Source organism: Physeter macrocephalus, unplaced genomic scaffold, assembly GCF_002837175.3.
Source record: "Physeter macrocephalus isolate SW-GA unplaced genomic scaffold, ASM283717v5 random_49, whole genome shotgun sequence".
Classification (NCBI taxonomy): domain Eukaryota; kingdom Metazoa; phylum Chordata; class Mammalia; order Artiodactyla; family Physeteridae; genus Physeter; species Physeter macrocephalus.
Genome location: NW_021145339.1, coordinates 8237 through 27538, shown reverse-complemented (window position 1 = coordinate 27538; position 19302 = coordinate 8237). Strand labels below are relative to the sequence as shown.

General features: G+C 54.7%; 2 protein-coding genes across 9 annotated transcripts in view; both read left to right on the top strand.

Annotated features, from left to right (window-relative positions):
* CTSA (cathepsin A) overlaps positions 1-9460 on the top strand; it is a 33942-nt gene extending 24482 nt beyond the window's left edge. Inside the window, exons 15-17 of one of the 8 annotated variants that reach the window (XM_028483634.2) lie at positions 6412-6638; positions 6852-7121; positions 9073-9460. In XM_028483634.2, coding sequence (XP_028339435.1) covers positions 6412-6638; positions 6852-7121; positions 9073-9119 — 544 coding nt within the window. In that variant the 3' untranslated portion in view covers positions 9120-9460. Of the gene's footprint in view, positions 1-6411; positions 6639-6810; positions 7122-9072 lie in introns of those variants that run through there. The other 7 variants (XM_028483632.2, XM_028483633.2, XM_028483641.2 and 4 more) reach the window with 7 other exon arrangements.
* PCIF1 (phosphorylated CTD interacting factor 1) lies at positions 9116-18530 on the top strand. The gene is made up of 16 exons (XM_028483630.2): positions 9116-9240; positions 10600-10742; positions 10833-10957; positions 12219-12356; positions 12534-12664; positions 12779-12933; positions 13838-13985; positions 14080-14163; positions 14421-14520; positions 15598-15760; positions 16469-16641; positions 16798-16884; positions 16970-17154; positions 17810-17903; positions 17996-18171; positions 18283-18530. The coding sequence occupies exons 2-16, from the start codon at positions 10619-10621 to the stop codon at positions 18512-18514; spliced, it is 2115 nt and encodes a 704-aa protein (XP_028339431.1). The 5' UTR covers positions 9116-9240; positions 10600-10618; the 3' UTR covers positions 18515-18530.
* Positions 18531-19302: the final 772 nt, after the last annotated feature.

Below are 19302 nucleotides of genomic sequence, written 5' to 3'. Positions count from 1 at the left end.
CGGTGGCTTCTCTTGTTGCGGCTCACGGGCTCTAGGCGTGCGGGCTTCAGTAGTTGTGGCACACGGGCTCGGTAGTTGTGGCACACGGGCTTAGTTGCTCCGCGGCATGTGGGATCTTCCCGGAGCAGGGCTCGAACCCGTGTCCCCTACACTGGCAGGTGGATCCTTAACCACAGCGCCACCAGGGAAGTCCCCGTGGGTGTTTTCAAGAAGTTCCTCAGCAGGGACTTCCCTGGCGGTCAGTGGTTAGGACTCCTCGCTTCCACTGCAGGGGACACGGGTTCGATCCCTGGTCGGGGAACTAAGATCCCGCAAGCCACGTGGCGTGGCCAAAAGAAAAAATAATAGTAATAATAAATTTTAAAAAATAGTTCCTCAGCATGATATAATATAAAAGACTGACAATGATAAGTATTGGCGAGGACATGGAGAAATCAGAACCCTCATACTTTGCTGCTAGGGATATAAAATGGTGCAGCTGCTTTGGAAAACATTTGGCAGTTTCTTAGAAAGTTAAACATAAATGTACTATATATACAACAATTCCACTTCTAGGCGTTCACTCCACAGAAAGGCAAACATGTGTTCACACAACACCTGTACATGAATGTTCACAGAAGCACAATTCGTAGTAGCCAAAAAGTGGAAACAATCCAAATGTCCATCAGCTGGTGAACAGATAAACAAAATGTGGTCTAGCTGTACAAGGGAATACTGTTCAGAAATAAAAAAGAATGAGCTACTGATAAATGCTAAAACCTGGATGAACCTCAAAAATATTCTGCAAAGTGAAAGAACCAAGACGTAAAGGCTACAGTTTGTATGATTTTTTTTTTTTGCCGTGCCGCACGGCTATGCGGGATGCGGGATCTTAGTTCCCTGACCAGGGAACCCGGGTTGCCTGCAGTGGAAGCGCGGAGTCCCAACCACTGGACCACCAGGGAAGTCCCTGTATGATTCCATTTATATGAAAGGTCCAGAAAAAGTCAAATCTATGGAGGCAGAAAGCAGATTAGTGGTTACCTGGGACTGGGGCGTGGAAAGAGGGGTTGACTGCAAACGAACAAGAGATCTTTTGGCAGGAGATGTTCTGAGTGGTGATGGTTGCACAACTGTGTAAATTTACCAAAAACCACCGAATTGCTATTTGAAACAAATAAATCTCATGGGATTTAAATTATGCCCAAATAAAGGGTTGAGCTCTCTGGGTTAGAAGCCAAGTGTTCTAGAAACCCCTCAGCTGGGGCCCAGGATCCGTTGGTGTCCTCCTCCTCCCCTCTCTAGGTCACTGTTTCCTCTGATCTCAGACTTTCAGGAAGTTGCCAGCTGACACCCTGGCTTCTTTTTTGGAGAAGTCTGGGATTTAATTCTGCAGACTCAGCTCGTACGGGTATAAACATCCTGGCTCTTGGCCAGGCTGCCCGAAGTAGAAAAATGGGCATCGGAGGGAGTGGGTGGGAGGGTGGAGGAGACCACCACAGGTGTCCCCCACCCCATCCTGAGATGACTGAAACACCACCTGAGGATGCTGGGCCCTGACCCAGAACAGGGACTGGATTTGGGTTCCAAGGCCCATTCCCAGGCAGCGCTCAGACCGACTAGTTCTGCAAAGATAACACACGTTTTCACACCTCCAGGCCTTGGCCATACCCTTCCCCCTTCCTTGCCCACCTGGAAGATCCTATTCTTCCAGCAAAATTCACCTCACTGTTATCTCTTCTGAAGCCTTCTCCTTTGCACACCTACTCCCCTGGTCGTCCCAGTAGAGCCCTTATCTCCCTGTAGCAGACGGTGTATTTTATGTGTCTGCCTCCCCACTCCTCCGTGGGCTCCCTGAAGGTGAAGAGCCTGTCTCAAGGTTCTGGGGCAGGCCTCAACACATATCGGGCAGTGAAGAAATGGAAGGGGGCCTCACGCCACATCAGACACTCGCTGGGCCATGGAGACAAGAGGCGGTGCCGCATTGCCCTCATCTATTCTTGGCTTAACTGGCTTCTCTCATCTGGTCCCAGAATGGCCAGAGAGCCACTCCCTGTGGAAACCACAGCTTGGGTGGCAGCCTGCTTCCAAAGCTTTCCTAGCGCCAGGCCCACTCGCCTTGGAAACTGCCTTAGTGATACTTCAGCTGCAGAACAGGGTCTCGGGGCAGCTCAGGCTTGGCCTTGTTGGGGACGAAAGCAACCTGGAACAGGGTCATGTTGGAGCCTCCCTTCCCCAACTACCGGGACCTCAGGGCTTAAAATGTATGGTTCTCTCTCAGCAGCTTCTTGCCGTAGTGGGAAAGAACAGGGAGGTGAAGGTATGTGGCACCCCTAGCCTGTATGTTTATGTTTCCGCTTTAACATGGAGATGGCTTTGTCCTGATTTGAGGCCAGGGTCCTCAGAGGTCCTGATAACAGGCTCCCGCTGATGTCAGAAACTCGGCCTCTGTGCACCAGTGCCCAGTTGAATCTCGGAGACAGAGTTTTGGGTGAAGTAGAAAAGAATAGCTTTATTGCTTTGCCAGGCAAAGGGGGAAACAGTGGGCTCATGCCCCTCAAAACCGTGTGTCCCAACCTGGGAGGATTTGGTGAGGAGTTTTTTATAGCAATAGTTCAAGGGCGAGGTTGCTGGTAAGGGTTAGGGTGTTTGCAGGGCCTGCACTCCTTTAATCTGGCCTCAGGTGGTCTCCTCCTAATGAACTTCTCTGGTTCCTTTAAATTGGAATGAAGAATGCTAACATCTTCCATTTGTTCGGGGTTTTAGTTCTGTAAAGACCTCAAAAATATTATGTGTATCCCTTGAGGTGGAACAAGGACCCTGCCCCAAGGCTGCACTATTGTTTCTTTCTTTTTCTTTTTTTAATTAAAAAAATTTTTTTTAAACATGTCAAATCTTTTATTTTTTTATTAATTTATTTATTTAATTTATTTATTTTTGGCTGCGTTGGGTCTTTGTTGCCGCGTGCGGGCTTTCTCTACTTGCGGCAAGCGGGGGCTACTCTTCGTTGAGGTGCACGGGCTTCTCATTGCGGTGGTTTCTCTTGCTGTGGAGCACGGGCTCTAGGCACGCGGGCTTCAGTAGTTGTGGCTCACGGGCTTAGTTGCTCCGCGACCTGTGGGATCTTCCCAGACCAGGGCTCGAACCTGTGTCCCCTGCATTGGCAGGCAGATTCTTAACCACTGCGCCACCAGGGAAGCCTGATCACTATTGTTTCTTGACTGCTCCTCCCTTGCCTCTGTATCCCCTCTCTTTCCTAATTAGCAACTGTTTGAAAAGCTTCTATGCTCAGGAGCCCCACAGGGTCCTGCTTGGTTTCACGTCCAGGACTGGCTATGTCTGGAGGAGCTCTGCTTACCATCTCTCCCAACCCAGATCTGCTGTCTAGTGAGGCTTCTACAGAAAAGTTGATGGAGCGCTTGAAAGCCCCAGGATGTTTGGTTGACCTGCTCAAACCCATCTTGGGAGTATAGGACCCCAGGCTGCTGGCAGGGACTCTGCCACATTGTGCAACTCATGTTTTTCTTGGTGTCCCAAAGGATGCTGCCTTGGTCTTCCCACCACAGAAACCAGAGCCTGGAATAGAGATGGGGATACCTGAAAAAGTCACCAAGACTTCAACCCAGTGTGGTCTGTCTGTGGTCAACAAATATTTACAGAGGCTTGGGCACAGCACTGGGTCTGGGGACTGCAGGGGTGACAAGCCCTGTCCCCACCCTTAAGCAGTCCACAGCCTCGTGGATGGAGAAAATGGACAAACACTGAGCACAGGCCATTAGGGGAATATAGGAGACCTGACCTAGCCTAGCCTGGGTGCAGGCGAGTTCAGGGAAGGCTGCCTGGTGGAGGCAACATCTCAGTTAAGATGAAGGCTGAATTAGGCAAAGGGGGAGGAAAAGTGAGAGCAAACAGCATGTGCAAAGGCCCAGGGTCAAGTGAGAACTCGGCACATTTAGGGAAATTATAAGGATCACTGGGACCAGATGAAGGAGAGATGGTTTGAAGGTCCAGACTGTGAATAACATGAACGTATGTAAAGTGCTTCGCCCTGCCATAGTAGCTCTCATAACTATAGTCTTGGAAGCCAAGGTAAGGGTTTGAGACTTTATCGTGCAGTCAGTGGGGAGACATTCAAGGGTTTTAAGGCCAGGGTGACTTGGTCAGATTTGCAGTATGACCAGACTTAAAGAGATCCCTGTGACTGCACGGTGGATTATGGACCACGAGAGAAGCAAGGCTGGAGGGTCAGAAGACCAGTTTGGGGACTGATCTCCAAACCAGTAGTAATTCAGAAAAGAGGTACCGGGTGGGGGCTTCCAATATCCCCCAACAGTGGAGTAGAGAAATATACATTGGAAGACAGGATACAGCAATGAAAATTAACTATAGCTACATGCAACAACTTAGATGAGTCTTACAAGTGCAATGTTGAGCAAAAGAAGGCAAACACATATAATTCCATTTATATAAAGTTTGAGGAACAGGTGAAATGAAGGGGTAGTCTTTAGGGATGTGTGCTTAGGCGGTAAAACTATAAAAGCATGGAAGTGATTATCGCAAAAGTAGTGGGAACAGTAATTACCCTGTGCTTCGCAATATCTTGACCTGAGTGATATTTACCACATTCACTCTGTGACAAATCATCTACCTTTCTGTTTTGTGTGCCTTCCTGCATGTGTACTATTTTTTTAAAAAAATATTTATTTATTTATTTGGCTGTACCAGGTCTTAGTTGCGGCATGAGGGATCTAGTTCCCTGACCAGGGATTGAACCCCGGGCCCCCTGCATTGAGAGAAGTGTGGAGTCTTTAACGACTGGACCACCAGGGAAGTCCCTATGTGTACTATTCTTCACAAGAAAAAGATTTTTAAAATAATGGGGCTTGCTCTACGTAGTAGAAATGATAGAGAGAAGGGATGAGGATATAATGGGAAGAACAAGTTTGGGGAGGCAAAGAAAGTGAAGAGCAGTGTTTAACACTCTGAGGTAGAGAAACCTACAAGATGTTGAAGTGGAAATGTCCAGGACCACTATGTGAGCTCAGACAAGTCACTTGCCCCGAGTCCAGATTCCCTTTTCCACAAGAGAGAGAAGCAGTGTGGTTTTAAGGAATCAGCCTTAGGTTTTGGTGTTAAGAACCCTGAGCTTAAAATCCCAGTTCTCTTACTTCATGGCTGTGAACCTGGACAGTCACTTCACCCCTGCCCCCTCCCACAGTTTCAGTTTCCTCATGTGTAGGTTTGATTTAATCTTTTCTACTCTCAGGGTTCTTGCAGAGGACTACATGGTAAAACAGGATAGGCACTTGGGAAGTTTGATGCTTTGATAATTAAGAGAATATGAACAAGGAATGAAAAAATACGTTGAAAACATGAAGGCACAAACATGTAACCATCACTATATGATTTTTACACTCCAGTGTTAATAAGAACTAGCTGGTGAGCTTGTAAAACTGGGCATTCTGTAAGTCTAGAGTAACCATATAATTTATTGTCCAAACCAGGGCCCTTTTGAGAAAGGAAGCCATTTTAATAATTATGCCAGGATAACAGACATAAATCAAGACTGTCCCAGGCAAAGCAGGACATGTGGTTCCCCTGTCTGTCTGAGGTGGGGACCCTGCATCTGATTGCCTGTCAAGCCTCTCAGGTGAACTGTACGCACTGTGAGGACAGGATCGCTGCACCTGCTGTGCCTACAAGCAGCTGGTTTATTTCCAGAGGTCTCAGATCTACGTGGAGCAAGCCTCAAACCCTGTGAGGTGATAAGAGCTAACATCTGTTAGTGTCAGTTGCTGTGCTGAGTACTTCCACAGGCACCATCCCACTTAATTCTCACCAAACCTTGACGAGGTAGGCAGCCTTATCCTCCATTAGAGGAAACTAAAGCTTAAAGAGGTTAAGCAACTCCTTCAAGGCCACACATCTACAACTAGGGTGGAGGAGGTGTTTGAACCCAGTCAGACTGATGGGAACCCTAGTTCTCACTGTTCACACTACTGCCTCGGGTTTGCTGGCACTCCCCCAACCCCACCAAGCTGCTGGGACCAGGCACCACGGACAGGAGCGGCGGCCCAGCTGGGGTATCTGCAGCCTCAGGCTCTACGTGGGAAGCGCAAGTCGAACAGCAGGTGGCAAGCCTGTCTTCCTAAGCTATCACTGGGAGGTCGGCTTACTGGGGAGGCCAGAGGGAGGTGGAGCTAGTGAGTCGCCTGCTCGCCCCTACCAAAGAATCCTGCAGGCAGCCAGGCATGAGGGACCTGGCCACTGCCATTCTCCTGCTGGGTTAACTTTTGTGGCCGGCCTGAGGCCTCGGTGAGGTTTTGCACTGCAACTAGCAACCACTGATATCAGTGTTGGGAGGCCCTCTGATGCATCTAGTTTATAATTTCCCAACTTTGCCAAAAGCCATCTTTATTATATGTCTCTCAGGGCTATTTCGAGTTTCTTCTACTCAGGGGCTCTTAGAACTTATGCAGCCTCATCAAGGGAGAAAGCTCGATGTGCATGCAGCCTGCATATAGGAAATGGCTGGAAAACATTCTGGACAACGGTCCAAAGACGACAAGCGACTGCCCGGAAGTGGCGGAGCCGCGCCGCAGCCAAGACCCAGGTCCTCGGTACGTCCAGAGATTCCGTCACCAGGACTCCGCCCCCAGGTGGGCGTCTGAGCCCAGCCCCCGCAGGTTTCAAACCCGCTCCGCGCCCCCTGGTGCGCACACTCAGCCCGACTGCCAGCGCACCGCCCACCCAGGTCCTGGGGCCCCAGCGGGTGTGCTCGCGGGGGAAACTGAGGCAGGGAGCGTGCTTACGGGTTCATTCCTGCCTCAGTCCACACCCCAGGGCTCGCAAAGCTGCCTCCCTCTCCTTAGACCCGCATGGAACAGCAAGGAAGGACGGCAGGAAGGGGAGGGGGCCCACAGCAAGCGGGGTCTACAGAGTCGGCAGGTCCTGCCACACTCAAGATGGCGGCGCGGCAGCGGCGAGGTCCCTCAGAGGCGGTACCAGCGCATGCGCAGCGCGGAGTCCCGGCCCGGGACACAAGATGGCGGCAGCGGCGTTGGGGAGGGCGAGGCGGAGGCGGCAAAACGGGCGGTCGAGCAGAACGTGTAGTCGCGTCCCCTCGAGTCCGCTGCGGGCAGGTAAGAGCCCCAGGAAGCCATAGTCCCGCCGCGAGCCGCGCCAGCGTCCGGGGTCCGAAGCCAGGCGGCGGTGGCCCCTCCGGCGCTTTCCGCTCGAGGCTACCGCTTGCCCCGTCTCTGCCGCCGCCGCCATCTTAGGCCCACTGGTGGGCGGCCAGGCCGGTGGCCTGGATGAGGGAGTTGGGTTCGGGGAGCGCGGGCGGACCGGTCTTTAGAGCCCCTCCGCCGCTGCCGCCGCCACCGCCTTTGTGTCGGTCTCCGGCTCTGAGTCGCCTCAGCCCGGGGGCGGGAGCGCGCGGCGGGGCGGGGGGCGGAGCCCGGGAGATGGGCTGGCGCGCGCGCGCCAAACAGCCCGCCCCTGCTGGCGGGTATGGGGAAGGTGCGCGCGCGGCGGGGGTTGGGCCCTCCCCTCCCTCGCGCGCCCCCCGCGCCTGCGCATTTTGGAAGCCCTTTGACTGCGCCCTCCTGGGCCGGAGTTTTCTGATTGGTGCGTTACTGAAATGATCCCGCCCCATCTTCCTCCAATCCTGGAGTCGGACTCTCTTTTCCTTCTGGTGGGTTCCTCTGGTTCCCCAGATAGCTTGTTTATCCTAAAGCTGTTGGGCCTATGTCGAGCTGCGGTATGCGTGGGGGCCGGGAAGCCAGAGGATAAATAAAAACTTTTCCTTAGTAATGCAGTTATCTCTTACTGAGAGTGTACAGTGTGCTAAGCTCTACGCATCGAGACCGTAGAGGTTGAGTGATTCTGGTTCTAAGTCGGAAAGTGGCAGAAGCTTCTGGAACCGGGGTCTGTCCAAACCCAGGGTTGGTATTTTGGCCACCGACCTGCTGCATCCAGATCACTTGGGAAATTAAAAAACTTTTTAATCATAAAAAAGTTGGTAAAGATTTGAAGTGGTGTAAAGTGAGAAGATTAGTCACCCAGTCTCCGAATCCCACTCTTGGGCTGTGTTTAAAAAATACAGATTCTTGTGTATCTCCCCTCCCCATATCTACGATATGGAGTGTGAGGGACAGGAATCTGAGGGTTTTTTAAACAAGTTCCCTGGTGGTTCTGAGCCACAGCTGGTTTTGGAAACACTGCAGAGTCCCCATTTGGCCTCACTAAGCTGTGCTGCTTGTCCCTCCTCTGCATAGTTCATCTACCTGGTGCATCAGTATCACACAGTATTTCTTGGGGAAAATATTTCAGTGAAGGTGAACATGCTGTGTTATATAATGCATTGGCATGGATTATTATTATTTTTAAAATTAGAGACCTGATTCAAAGAAATGTGTTTCTCCCTCACTGTGGGTGGCTTGGGACCGTGCCCACCCCCAATCTGTGATACATATGTTTGTTCACTTTCGTCTTAGGGGTACTGTGGTTGGCCAGACCAGCTACATAATTTGTGACATCAAATGTACAAATGAGGGCTTCCCTGGTGGCGCGGTGGTTGAGAGTTCGCCTGCCGATGCAGGGAACACGGGTTCGTGCCCCGATGCGGGAAGATCCCACATGCCGCGGAGCGGCTGGACCCGTGAGCCATGGCCGCTGAGCCTGCGCGTCCGGAGCCTGTGCTCTGCAACGGGAGAGGCCACAGCAGTGAGAGGCCCGCATACTGCAAAAAAAAAAAAAAAAAAGTACAAATGAAAACACAGGCCCCTTGTTAAAAGTTTATTAAAGATGTGGAGACCGTGACAGCAGAGCATTAAACCAGTCTCAGGGCCCTTTTCAACTCAGGGTCCTGTGGGACGGTGCAGGCTGCAAGTCTGTGAGGGTGAACCTGTTGGTTGGGAAGCTTGAGAAGTACCGTTTTCATCCCCAGAATCCCCAGATCTCCCACAGGGCGTCCCGCCCTTTCCCGGGCGTTCTCCCGACGTGCTCTGTGTCATTGCCCCTCTTGTTGTTGTCCCTGTTCTGCAGCATTTCACAGGTCTGTGACTCTCTTTTCTTCTCTTTGCTCTGCAGTTGCTGATGCAAGGAATCCCCTGGGCTCCCGTCCACTCCACTGCTGACCAGCCCACACGCCTGCACTGCACACTTTCCTGCAGGCCTCCCCACTGCCTCTCTGGGACCAGGGGGTCTATCTGGCTGGAGAAGAAGGCCCTCTCATGCTAGCGTTGCAGACCCCAGAGGGTGAGAGAAAGAGGGACCTTGTTCAGCCTTGAGACCTGTGGGTCCGCCCCGAGGCACCGGGAATTCCTCTTCCCCAGAGGACCAAGGCAGCTCCCCTTGGTCAGTGGTTCCAAACCTTTTTATCCTGGCCCCCTTTTGTTGTATGTGTGTTCTCTTGTTCCCTGCATTTTTATCTGCCAAACTGTACAGACGAAGTAACCGTTCATTTTCCCCTTTCCAAATTAACAAAGATGTCTGTGACTGGGTGTACAATAAAATCAACAAGCCAGTGATTGCTATGATGTCGCCAACAACCGTCAGAGCTTCTGATTGTCATGAGATAATCAATGTGACCACAGTCAGTTGATAAAATTTCAGCAGCAAAGATAACCAGTGTTTAAATGTGCCTTTGTGGTCTTTTTGTGGGTAAATGTTTGATTTCTTTTGGGTGTTGTGACATTGAAAACAACTTTAGGAGCACCAGGCTGATCTCAGTTAGCCCCCTAGGAGTCTGACAGCCAGGTTGGGAACCACTTTGGCCATTGAGGCTTGTGCTGGGTGTGCTTTGGGTGGGGTAGTTAGGAATACAAATCAGAAGGAGCTGACCTTCTTCCTGGTGTTTAAAGTATATTTTCACCTGGGGATTATGAAGGACTGAACTAGGTATTCATTCTTAGTCCTACTGGTTCTTCCTGCTCTGTAGTGTAGAACAAGGCATCTGATTCGATGCCATGCCCCTTCCTGGGCTGTGCTGCGTTCCAGTTAGATTTTACTGGATAGGAAAAGGCAAGAGGAGCAGTTACTATTTCTTCTTATGGGAACAGCTTCTCAAGGGCAGAGTCTGTTCTGTCTTGTCGGCCACTGTTGGTGCTTTGTAAACATTGGCAGAATGAATACAGCTCCTGCTGGTCCAGGTACCGTGCTGAGCGCTGCAGAGAGCTGAGCTCTACCCAGTACTGAGGCCTGGGAGTTCTGACAGCCTAATGGGGAGACAAACCAAGTTAATGGACCAGACTATTTGAGTGCTACAATCCTACAATCCTAGGACTCTGATCACCTAGCCTGGGGAAGGGAGAGTCAAGGAAGGGTTCCTGGAGGATGTGGACCTAGTGGCAAGGCAGGCAGAGAAGCGGGGAAAGAGTATTCCAGGCCAAAAGAGCAACGGGAGTGCACCCATTTTACAGTTGAGGGAACTGCAACTGAGACCTGAGGGCTCCTGTGGCACAAGGCTCGCTGTCCAGGAAGGGACTGGATTGGTTTCTCCACATGTGCAGGTGGTCACTGGGGCCCTTGTGGATTGTAACTGGGGTGCAGTGCGGGGGGTGGAACTGACCTCCATGCCCTGCTGGCCCTGACACCCTTCGGTCCTCTGTGTGGCAGGTCTGGTGTGGGTGCTGAGATGGCCAATGAGAATCACGGCAGCCCCCGGGAGGAAGCATCCTTGTTGAGTCACTCCCCAGGCACCTCCAGTCAGAGCCAGCCCTGTTCTCCAAAGCCCGTCCGCCTGGTGCAGGACCTCCCAGGTACTGGCGAGGGGCAGTGGTTGGGCGGTGGGGTAGGAAGGGTGCCCGGGAGCAGTCTTGACCCTGGCTGGGCTCCGTGCTTGCTTGCAGAGGAGCTGGTGCACGCCGGCTGGGAGAAGTGCTGGAGCAGAAGGGAGAACCGTCCCTACTACTTCAACCGATTCACCAACCAGTCCCTGTGGGAGATGCCTGTGCTGGGCCAGCACGATGTGATTGTGAGTGCCAGCCTCGGGCAGGGGTCTCGGCGGCTTCTGGCATCTGGGCCTTCCCCACATGTACGCTGAGCAGCTATTATGTACCTAGCCCTGTGTCAGGACCTGGGGACACAATGCCAAGCAAGATAGACACAATCCTGCCCTCATGGAACCTATACTCCAGTAGGAGAGACTGTCTGACACCTAGAAAGATGATGATAGTGTACGATGCTGAACTCGTACTGCATGTTGGGCACTCTGCCTATGATGTGGTTGTTAACAAGATAGACCTGGTCCTGCCCCTGCAGACTCGGGACACACAGTCTACTGGAGGGGCCAGGAGGATTACGGTGTAGCATCTGCGTGAAGAGTTGTGTCAGAGTACAGCCGGGATTCTTAGAGGGTCTGGGGAAGGGAAGGGGACAGGGAAGGCTTCTCTGTGAACCAGCGTTCCAGGTGAGAAGGTAGGCTGAGTGAAAGGAGGAAGCGGTGAGGAATACTGTCTGCGAACTGGAATGTCGATGTGACGGGGAAGTGTGGGCACGGGCTGTCTGGCGGGAATGTGGGCTTTTGGATCCCCGTCAGTTGGGGCAGACTTTCTTGGCACAATCCACCCCCATTTTGCAGATGAAGACACAGGCTCAGAGAGGGGAAGTGACTGGCCCAAGACCTCAAGCCAGTAAGAGGCAGCACAGGACTCGCACCTGAGGGATTTCTGGGCTGCGCCCTGCTGCCCACCGTCACACACATACTCTCGGTGTCACCGAAAGACTTCCCAGAGTCTCTTGAGTTTTCCCTTTATTCCTAATTCTCATTCTAGTTCTTTTTTTTTCTGGCCGCTCTGAGCGGCTTGCGGGATCTTTAGTTCCCCCACCAGGTGTTGAACCTGTGCCCTCAGCAGTGAAAGCTCGGAGTCCTAACCACCGGACTGCCAGGGGAGTCCCCCATTCTGGTTCTTAAGGAAAAGAAGCTAGCATGTACTGGGCACTGATCCCATGCCAGACATCATGTTAAACTGGTCCTCTCATCACCTTTTCAGTGGCGAGGTTGGGCTCAGCTCGGCTGTTCTGAAGGTGAGGGAATTAGGAAGGGAAGCCCCCCCCGGGGCACACAGTTGCAAGGAGCAGGCCGGAGCGGAGCCGAGTGTGCGTCCTGCATCCCAGCCGCCTCTGCTCTTCTCCAAGGAGTAGGAGCAGGGGGGTGGGAGGCGTCAGGCCTCCGCAGTACTGGGACTCCTAAGCCGCTGGCCCTGGTTGCAACTCTGCTGGTCTCCCTCCACCAGTCGGACCCTTTGGGGCTGAATGCGACTCCCCTGCCCCAAGACTCAAGCTTGGTGGAAACCCCCCCGGCTGAGAACAAGCCCCGAAAGCGGCAGCTCTCGGAAGAGCAGCCCAGCGGCAATGGCGTGAAGAAGCCCAAGGTGAGTGTTTGTGGACTCAGGAGCTGGCTGGGCCGTGGCAGCCCAGTCAGGTCCCCTGTGAGCGCTGGGCATCGGCAGACTGGTCAGGAGGGGGCCCGGGGCGCAGCTCACCAGGTGCACACGGCGTCGGAGCGTGGGCCAGCTCTCCTGACCCGATGCCTTTGACTCTTGCTCCAGATTGAAATCCCCATGACACCCACGGGCCCGTCAGTGCCCAGCTCCCCCAGCGTCCCAGGAACCCCAACCCTGAAGATTTGGGGGACATCCCCTGAAGATAAACAGCAGGCAGCTCTCCTCCGACCCACTGAGTGAGTCCCTGCTGATTGGCTTGGGAGCGCCGATCATTGATGGTCAGCCTGCCTGGGACTGTGGGGTGGCAGGCAGGGCATCCCTTTCCTCATTGCTCCTGTCTGTGCCCCGAGGGTGTACTGGGATCTCGACATTCAGACCAACGCTGTCATCAAGCACCGGGGGCCATCAGAGGTGCTGCCTCCGCATCCCGAGGTGGAGCTGCTCCGTTCCCAGCTCATCCTGAAGCTTCGGCAGCACTACCGGGAGCTGTGCCAGCAGCGAGAGGGTAACTGCCTCCTGGGCCCCAGCCTCCTTTGTTTCCATCCACCGTTAGCAGGAGCTGAGGCTTGGCCAGTGGGGCACGGGGAATGGCACAGTGGAGCCCAGTGGTTGAGCGTGTGCTGTGGAGGGGTCCCGGCTCCACTAACCACTGGCTCTGTGACCTCGGGTTTATCGATTAACTTCTCTGCCTTTGAGTTTCCTCATCTGTAAGATAGCAACAGTAACAGTGCCTACATAAAAGGGTGGCTGGGATCAGTAACGCCAAAACAACAAAAACAATCATTAACACTTCCAGTGCTCACTGTCTGCCAGGCACTGTTCAAAGACTTTTTTTTTTTTTTTTTTTTTTTTTGGTGGTGCGCGGGCCTCTCACTGTTGTGGCCTCTCCCGTTGTGGAGCACAGGCTCCGGACGCGCGGGTTCAGCGGCCATGGCTCACGGGCCCAGCCGCTCTGCGGCATGTGGGATCCTCCCGGACCGGGGCACGACCCCGTGTCCGCTGCATCGGCAGGCGGACGCGCAACCACTGCGCCACCACGGAAGCCCCAAAGCCTTTTTATGTATCTGTAAAAGGGCGTAAAAACACGAGCACCTACACCTCACAGGATTACTGCAAGGAGTAAATGCGTAATAAACTGTAGCTTTTATTAATTAGTAGATAAGCCTGCTTAACTTGGCTGAAATGTAGAATCCATCCCTCCTCCCTTTGTTACCCTTTGTAACACCCTTTGTAAAACTAGCAATTCTCAGAATACTCTGGGAAATGTTGCCTAGGACTAATAAGCTCCTGACATAACGGGCTGTCTTGTTTACTGCTGCACCTCCGGTGCCCACGCCATGCCTCCTGTGCCGGCTGGCGTGGAGCCCGCTGACTGAATCCAGACCTTCATCAGCTCTCCCGTCCCACAGGCATCGAGCCCCCCCGGGAATCCTTCAACCGCTGGATGTTGGAGCGCAAGGTCGTGGACAAAGGCTCTGATCCCCTGTTGCCGAGCAACTGCGAACCGGTCGTGTCACCTTCCATGTTTCGCGAAATCATGAATGACATTCCCATCAGGTACAGCCCCGCAGCTGGGGCCGAACCCGGCAACTTGGTTTGTGTGCCCAGGCCGGTACAGAAGGGCTCTAACTCTGCCTACTCTCTAACCCAGGTTATCCCGAATCAAGTTCCGGGAGGAAGCCAAGCGTCTGCTCTTCAAATATGCAGAGGCTGCCAGGCGGCTCATCGAGTCCAGGTTTGGCTCTGTCTCGTGACCCTGGCACAAGGGGTCTCTGACCAGAGTCGGGGAGGGCACAGGCCATTTGGCCCACTCTCAGGGCCCTGTTGTTGCTCTTGGTGGCAGGAGTGGGGCCAGCTCCCAAAGGCAGAACAAGGGTCATGATGTCAGCCTGGGTGTTGATGCCCAAATGCCAGTGGAAGTAGGATGGGAGGAGGAGGGAGGGTGGAGCAGACGCTTAACAGCCGGCCCCTTTATGTACCCTCAACTGGCAGGAGTGCATCTCCCGACAGCAGGAAGGTGGTCAAGTGGAACGTGGAGGATACCTTCAGCTGGCTGCGGAAGGACCATTCCGCCTCAAAGGAGGACTATATGGTGAGTGGCCCCAGCCGGAAGGCCAGTGGTGGAAAGGCTCTGTGGCCACTGTCTCCGAGAAGCCCACTCTGCCTGCCAAGGCTGGGCGGGCCCCACGGCAGCCTCCTGTGCAGTACAGCGGACCTTTGACAGTCATCAGTCCCCAAACTCACGTCTGTGAAGATGTTCCTCTAGGCTCCTGGCTTTCTCCCAAAGAACATTTCCATCCACGGTCTTAATAGAATCCTGTGCTCGGCCACACACCATAAGTAGCTGCCTTTTCAACTTAATGAATGTTCAACACCTCCCTTTAGATTTTTGGAAACAGATCGACAAACTGTCTTTTCTTGGGTGTGTGTGGCCCTATTTCAGTTAAGAGCTACCACCAGATTCAACCGCCCACTTTAATGTGTCCAAAACAATTCTGTTTTCTGGCCCAAACCCATCACTTCTTTAACTCTCTGCAAGCACTAGCAATGGGCTTTCTTTTCAGGACCATTTTTCACAAGAGACAAGGTTTCGCACTTCACGATAGTAACTGTACTTGACACGTAGAGAGTGACAAAGGTAGGTGTACTCGCTAGCCAGAGTGACTCATTTTCACCTATCACTTTGACACGTGCAATTCAGCATAATGACAGATGCCTACAGTTAACCTTACAAATTGCTAAAAGCTCAAATTGCAAATCTGCAGTGACCAAAGAGCCCCTGTTTTACAATAGTCGTTCTCCCCATAGACTGCAAATGCTTTATAAGCAGGGATTGTGCCTGGTTTGTCTGTTTCCCCAGCAAGTATCAAGGGATTTGGCCCAGTGTAACCCCAACGATAAGTGCTGGCATTTATTGAACACTTACTGTATGCTGGGGGCCTGGCAAGCCCTTAATGGGAATGATCGCATTTAATATTCAAACTGCCCTGTTAGGTAAGTATTTTGTGTTCCCTTAGCAGCCGAGGAATAAGATTCACACGTGCTGAGGGATTTGTCCAAGTGACACAGCTAGTAAGTAGCAGAGCCTGTTTCAGAACGAGGACTGTTGGAGTCTAACAGCCCTCCCCAGCCAGCCCACCAGAGCCCTGATCAGGAGTGTCTCCTCCAGGATCGCCTGGAGCATCTACGGAGGCAGTGTGGCCCCCACGTCTCGGCCGCAGCCAAGGACTCCGTGGAGGGTATCTGCAGTAAGATCTACCACATCTCTCTGGAGTACGTCAAACGGATCCGAGAGAAGCACCTTGCCATCCTCAAGGAAAACAACATCCCAGGTAGGGCGCCAGGTGGCAAGGAGCCAGCTGTGACGCCATCAGCTCAGTATCCCGGGCCCTGACTGAAGGGACAAGTGAGGCTGAGCCTCAAGGCCGCCGACTGGTTTGGGGAAGGCTGTTTCTCCCGGCAGTGCTTGGGGCGAGACCTGCTGTGACCTTTGGCTCTGGGGTTTCAGCACTCCTCTAGGAAACAGAAGGGATGAGAAAGGGAGAGCCAGAGGAGGGAGAGCGAGACAGGCCAGGGGTAAGTAGTTAGGTGGACCTGCTTTCACATCCGTTCTCTGCAAGCCTCACTGAGGTGTGACGCCTGGCCACAGGAGCATGTGAGGATTCCGTGGGAACTGAAGTGCCGGGCCCCAAAAGATCCCTAAGTAAGGTATTGTGACTATTATGACGAAGGCAGTGCAGGTCTCATACTTCTGCCTGGCAGCAAACCCACAGCTGGCCTACCAGGCCCCAAGGCATGGTGGCCCGGGGGCCCGGGTCAGTACGGAGCGTGTTGAGGTGGGCCATCGGTTCTTGCTCCTGCCAGTTGCCTAGCTGTTTCCTTAGTCACCGAACTGTCTGAGCTGCAGTTTGCTCCTCCACAGGGTGAGACTTAACCGCCCTTGGTTACTGGGATGCAAGTGTGAAGCGCCTGGCCCTCGGTAGCCACTGAGGCTGTCCAGGGTGAGGGTTGGCGGCCCCTCACTATTCTCCTGCCCACAGAGGAGGTGGAGGCCCCTGAGGTGGAGCCCCGCCTGGTGTACTGCTACCCAGTTCGGCTGGCCGTGTCTGCACCTCCCATGCCCAGCGTGGAAATGCACGTGGAGAATAACGTGGTCTGCATCCGGTATAAGGGCGAGATGGTCAAGGTCAGCCGCAACTACTTCAGCAAGCTGGTAAGAGCTGGGGGGTGGGGGAGGCAGGTGGGGAAGGCAGGTGCCCCCAGGAGGGGGATGTGAGGGCTGATCTTTCTGGACCTGGAGTCCTCTGCAGGAGGCAGTGACGAGGGAGGGAAGGGCTGCTGCTGAAGCCCCCTGCTTTCTGTCCTGCAGTGGCTCCTTTACCGCTACAGTTGCATCGACGATTCTGCCTTTGAGAGGTTCCTGCCCCGAGTCTGGTGTCTTCTCCGCCGGTACCAGGTACAGGCCTGGGGCAGCTGGAGGGGGGGCTCCTCTGGAGCAGGGGGAGGCTGCGCCCCAGAGGCTGAGCGTGGCTGCTCTGCAGATGATGTTCGGTGTGGGCCTCTACGAGGGGACAGGCCTGCAGGGGTCGCTGCCCGTGCACGTCTTCGAGGCCCTCCACCGACTTTTCGGCGTCAGCTTCGAGTGCTTCGCCTCACCCCTCAACTGCTACTTTCGCCAGTACTGCTCCGCCTTCCCCGACACGGACGGCTACTTTGGCTCCCGCGGGTGAGAGTCCAGGGCCGGTGGGTTCCCTCTTGCCCAGGCAGCCATCCTCCAGAGCGCAGGGCCCACCTTGGTCAGCTGCTTCCCAAGGCTTGAGGGCCTTGGAGCTGGGCAGTCTTGGGTGGAATCCCTGCTCCCCCTCCCCCACCAGCTGTGTGACCTTGGACATGTGGCTCAGTGTGTGGGAGCCTGTGCCACGCCCTCACCAGCCTGTGGCTCTCGAGAATTAGCCCAGGTGTGGAGCAGCAGCGCCTGTTCCGGGCACTGAGAGGAGCGAGAGGCGTGGCGGGGGCCTGGGCGCGTGGACGAGAGGGGGAGCTGCGGCCAGGCCGGCTGCCGAGAGGGCAAGCTCAGCAGCAGGGGGCTTCCTGGGTGTGGCTCGTGCTGTGTTGGCACTGGGGTCAGAACTGGACTGGGGCTCCAGCTCCTCCACTAACCAGTTCAGTGGACTTGGGCCACCCAGCCTGAGCCTCTGTGTCCTTATCCATTCAACACAGATGGCCACACCTTGTCCCAGAACAAATTAAGGGTGACTCTTGGCCTCTGACCTGCCCAGAGCCATCTCTCCAACGTGGGTGCCTACACACGGGGGCAGCGCCTGTTCTTGGTGGAGGGACTGGGTCCTGGTGGGACCTGAAATGCTCACCTCTGTCCCCAGGCCCTGCCTGGATTTCTCCCCGCTGAGTGGTTCCTTCGAGGCCAACCCTCCCTTCTGCGAGGAGCTCATGGACGCCATGGTCTCTCACTTCGAGGTGGGTGTGTCGCCACGGGTGGGGGGCGGCGAGCAAGATGGCCGGCCGCTGGAGGGCCAGGCCCTGATGGCCACCGTGGGCCCCTCCCACAGAAACTGCTCGAGAGCTCGCCAGAGCCCCTGTCCTTCATCGTGTTCATCCCCGAGTGGCGGGAACCGCCAACCCCAGCGCTCACCCGCATGGAGCAGAGCCGCTTCAAGCGCCACCAGCTGGTCCTGCCCGCCTTCGAGCACGAGTACCGCAGCGGCTCCCAGCACGTCTGCAAGAAGTGGGTGCTGGGCGGGCGGGGCAGGGGGGCTGGGCTGCCGGGCGGGGCTGGCCGGGCCGGGCTGACCAGGCGGGCCCGGGTCCCTCCCTGAGCCGCTGCCTCTGCCCGCAGGGAGGAAATGCACTACAAGGCCGTCCACAGCACGGCCGTGCTCTTCCTACAGAACGACCCTGGATTTGCCAAGTGGGGGCCGACGCCCGAGCGGCTGCAGGAGTTGAGCGCCGCCTACCGGCAGTCGGGCCGCAGCCATGGCTCTGTCGGCTCCTCGTCGTCCTCCTCGGAGGCCAAGGACCGGGACTCAGGCCGCGAGCAGGGCCCCAGCCGGGAGCCTCACTCCACCTAACACATCCTGCGGGGAGGAGGAGCCCCAGGGTGCTGGTCTGGACTGCTGGCGCTCAGGCCTCTTGGGGCTGAGTGGATCCCAGGACCCTCCTTCTGGAGTGGCAGCAGGACCCAGACTGCCAATGACATAGGAAGATTACAGCTCTTGTCAGGGCTTCCCCTCCCTGCCCACATCCCCCCTACCTCCCACCTCAAACTCACTCCAAAAGTCCCCTGTAAATAGGCCCCATGCCTTCCCTTCCTTCCCCCGCCCCATCGTGTTGCCACCTTGTTTCATTTGTAAAAGGAAATACAGAACCACCTCCCCCCTCAAGAATGTGTGAGGGTCTTGAGGGCAGAGAAAGAAGGCTGAGGAACCTGGAGCAACTTCTGGGACCACAGCCCGCTACATCCAGGCTCACCTTCTCATGAGCCCTGGGCCTGCACACCCAACCCAGGGCTCCGGTATCTTACTAACTTCTCATCCTGTCGTCCCCACAACTGGGTCCCTGCTGGCCTCCGCCTACGCCCGGGAGGTCTGAAGGGTCCAGAGCCCTGCATCGATAATCTGCAAGCCCCAAACTCCCACAGCTGTTATCAGCTTCACTGACCCCTCTGGGGAGCAGAGGGCAGGTAGCTGTGTCCAGGCAGAAACCTAGATGCCTACTCGCCCTGGAGCCACCACAGTGAGTGGGCAGCCAGGTACGTTTTACAGTCGGGTCAGGAGGAAGAGCAGGTCAGAGGCACCTGGTCTGGGCGTGTGGCCTCTGTGCAGGCACCTGGCTGTGCTCTGAGGACCTCTAGGCAAGG

What these genes read in the sequence shown, in the direction of transcription:
- PCIF1 (XM_028483630.2), top strand. Translation starts at nt 10,619, where the DNA reads ATGGCCAATGAGAATCACGGCAGCCCCCGGGAGGAAGCATCCTTGTTG. An exon ending in GCTGTGCCAGCAGCGAGAGG is followed by an intron (nt 12,934 to 13,837) that starts GTAACTGCCTCC and finishes CCCGTCCCACAG; the next exon opens with GCATCGAGCCCCCCCGGGAA. An exon ending in GCAACTACTTCAGCAAGCTG is followed by an intron (nt 16,642 to 16,797) that starts GTAAGAGCTGGG and finishes TCTGTCCTGCAG; the next exon opens with TGGCTCCTTTACCGCTACAG.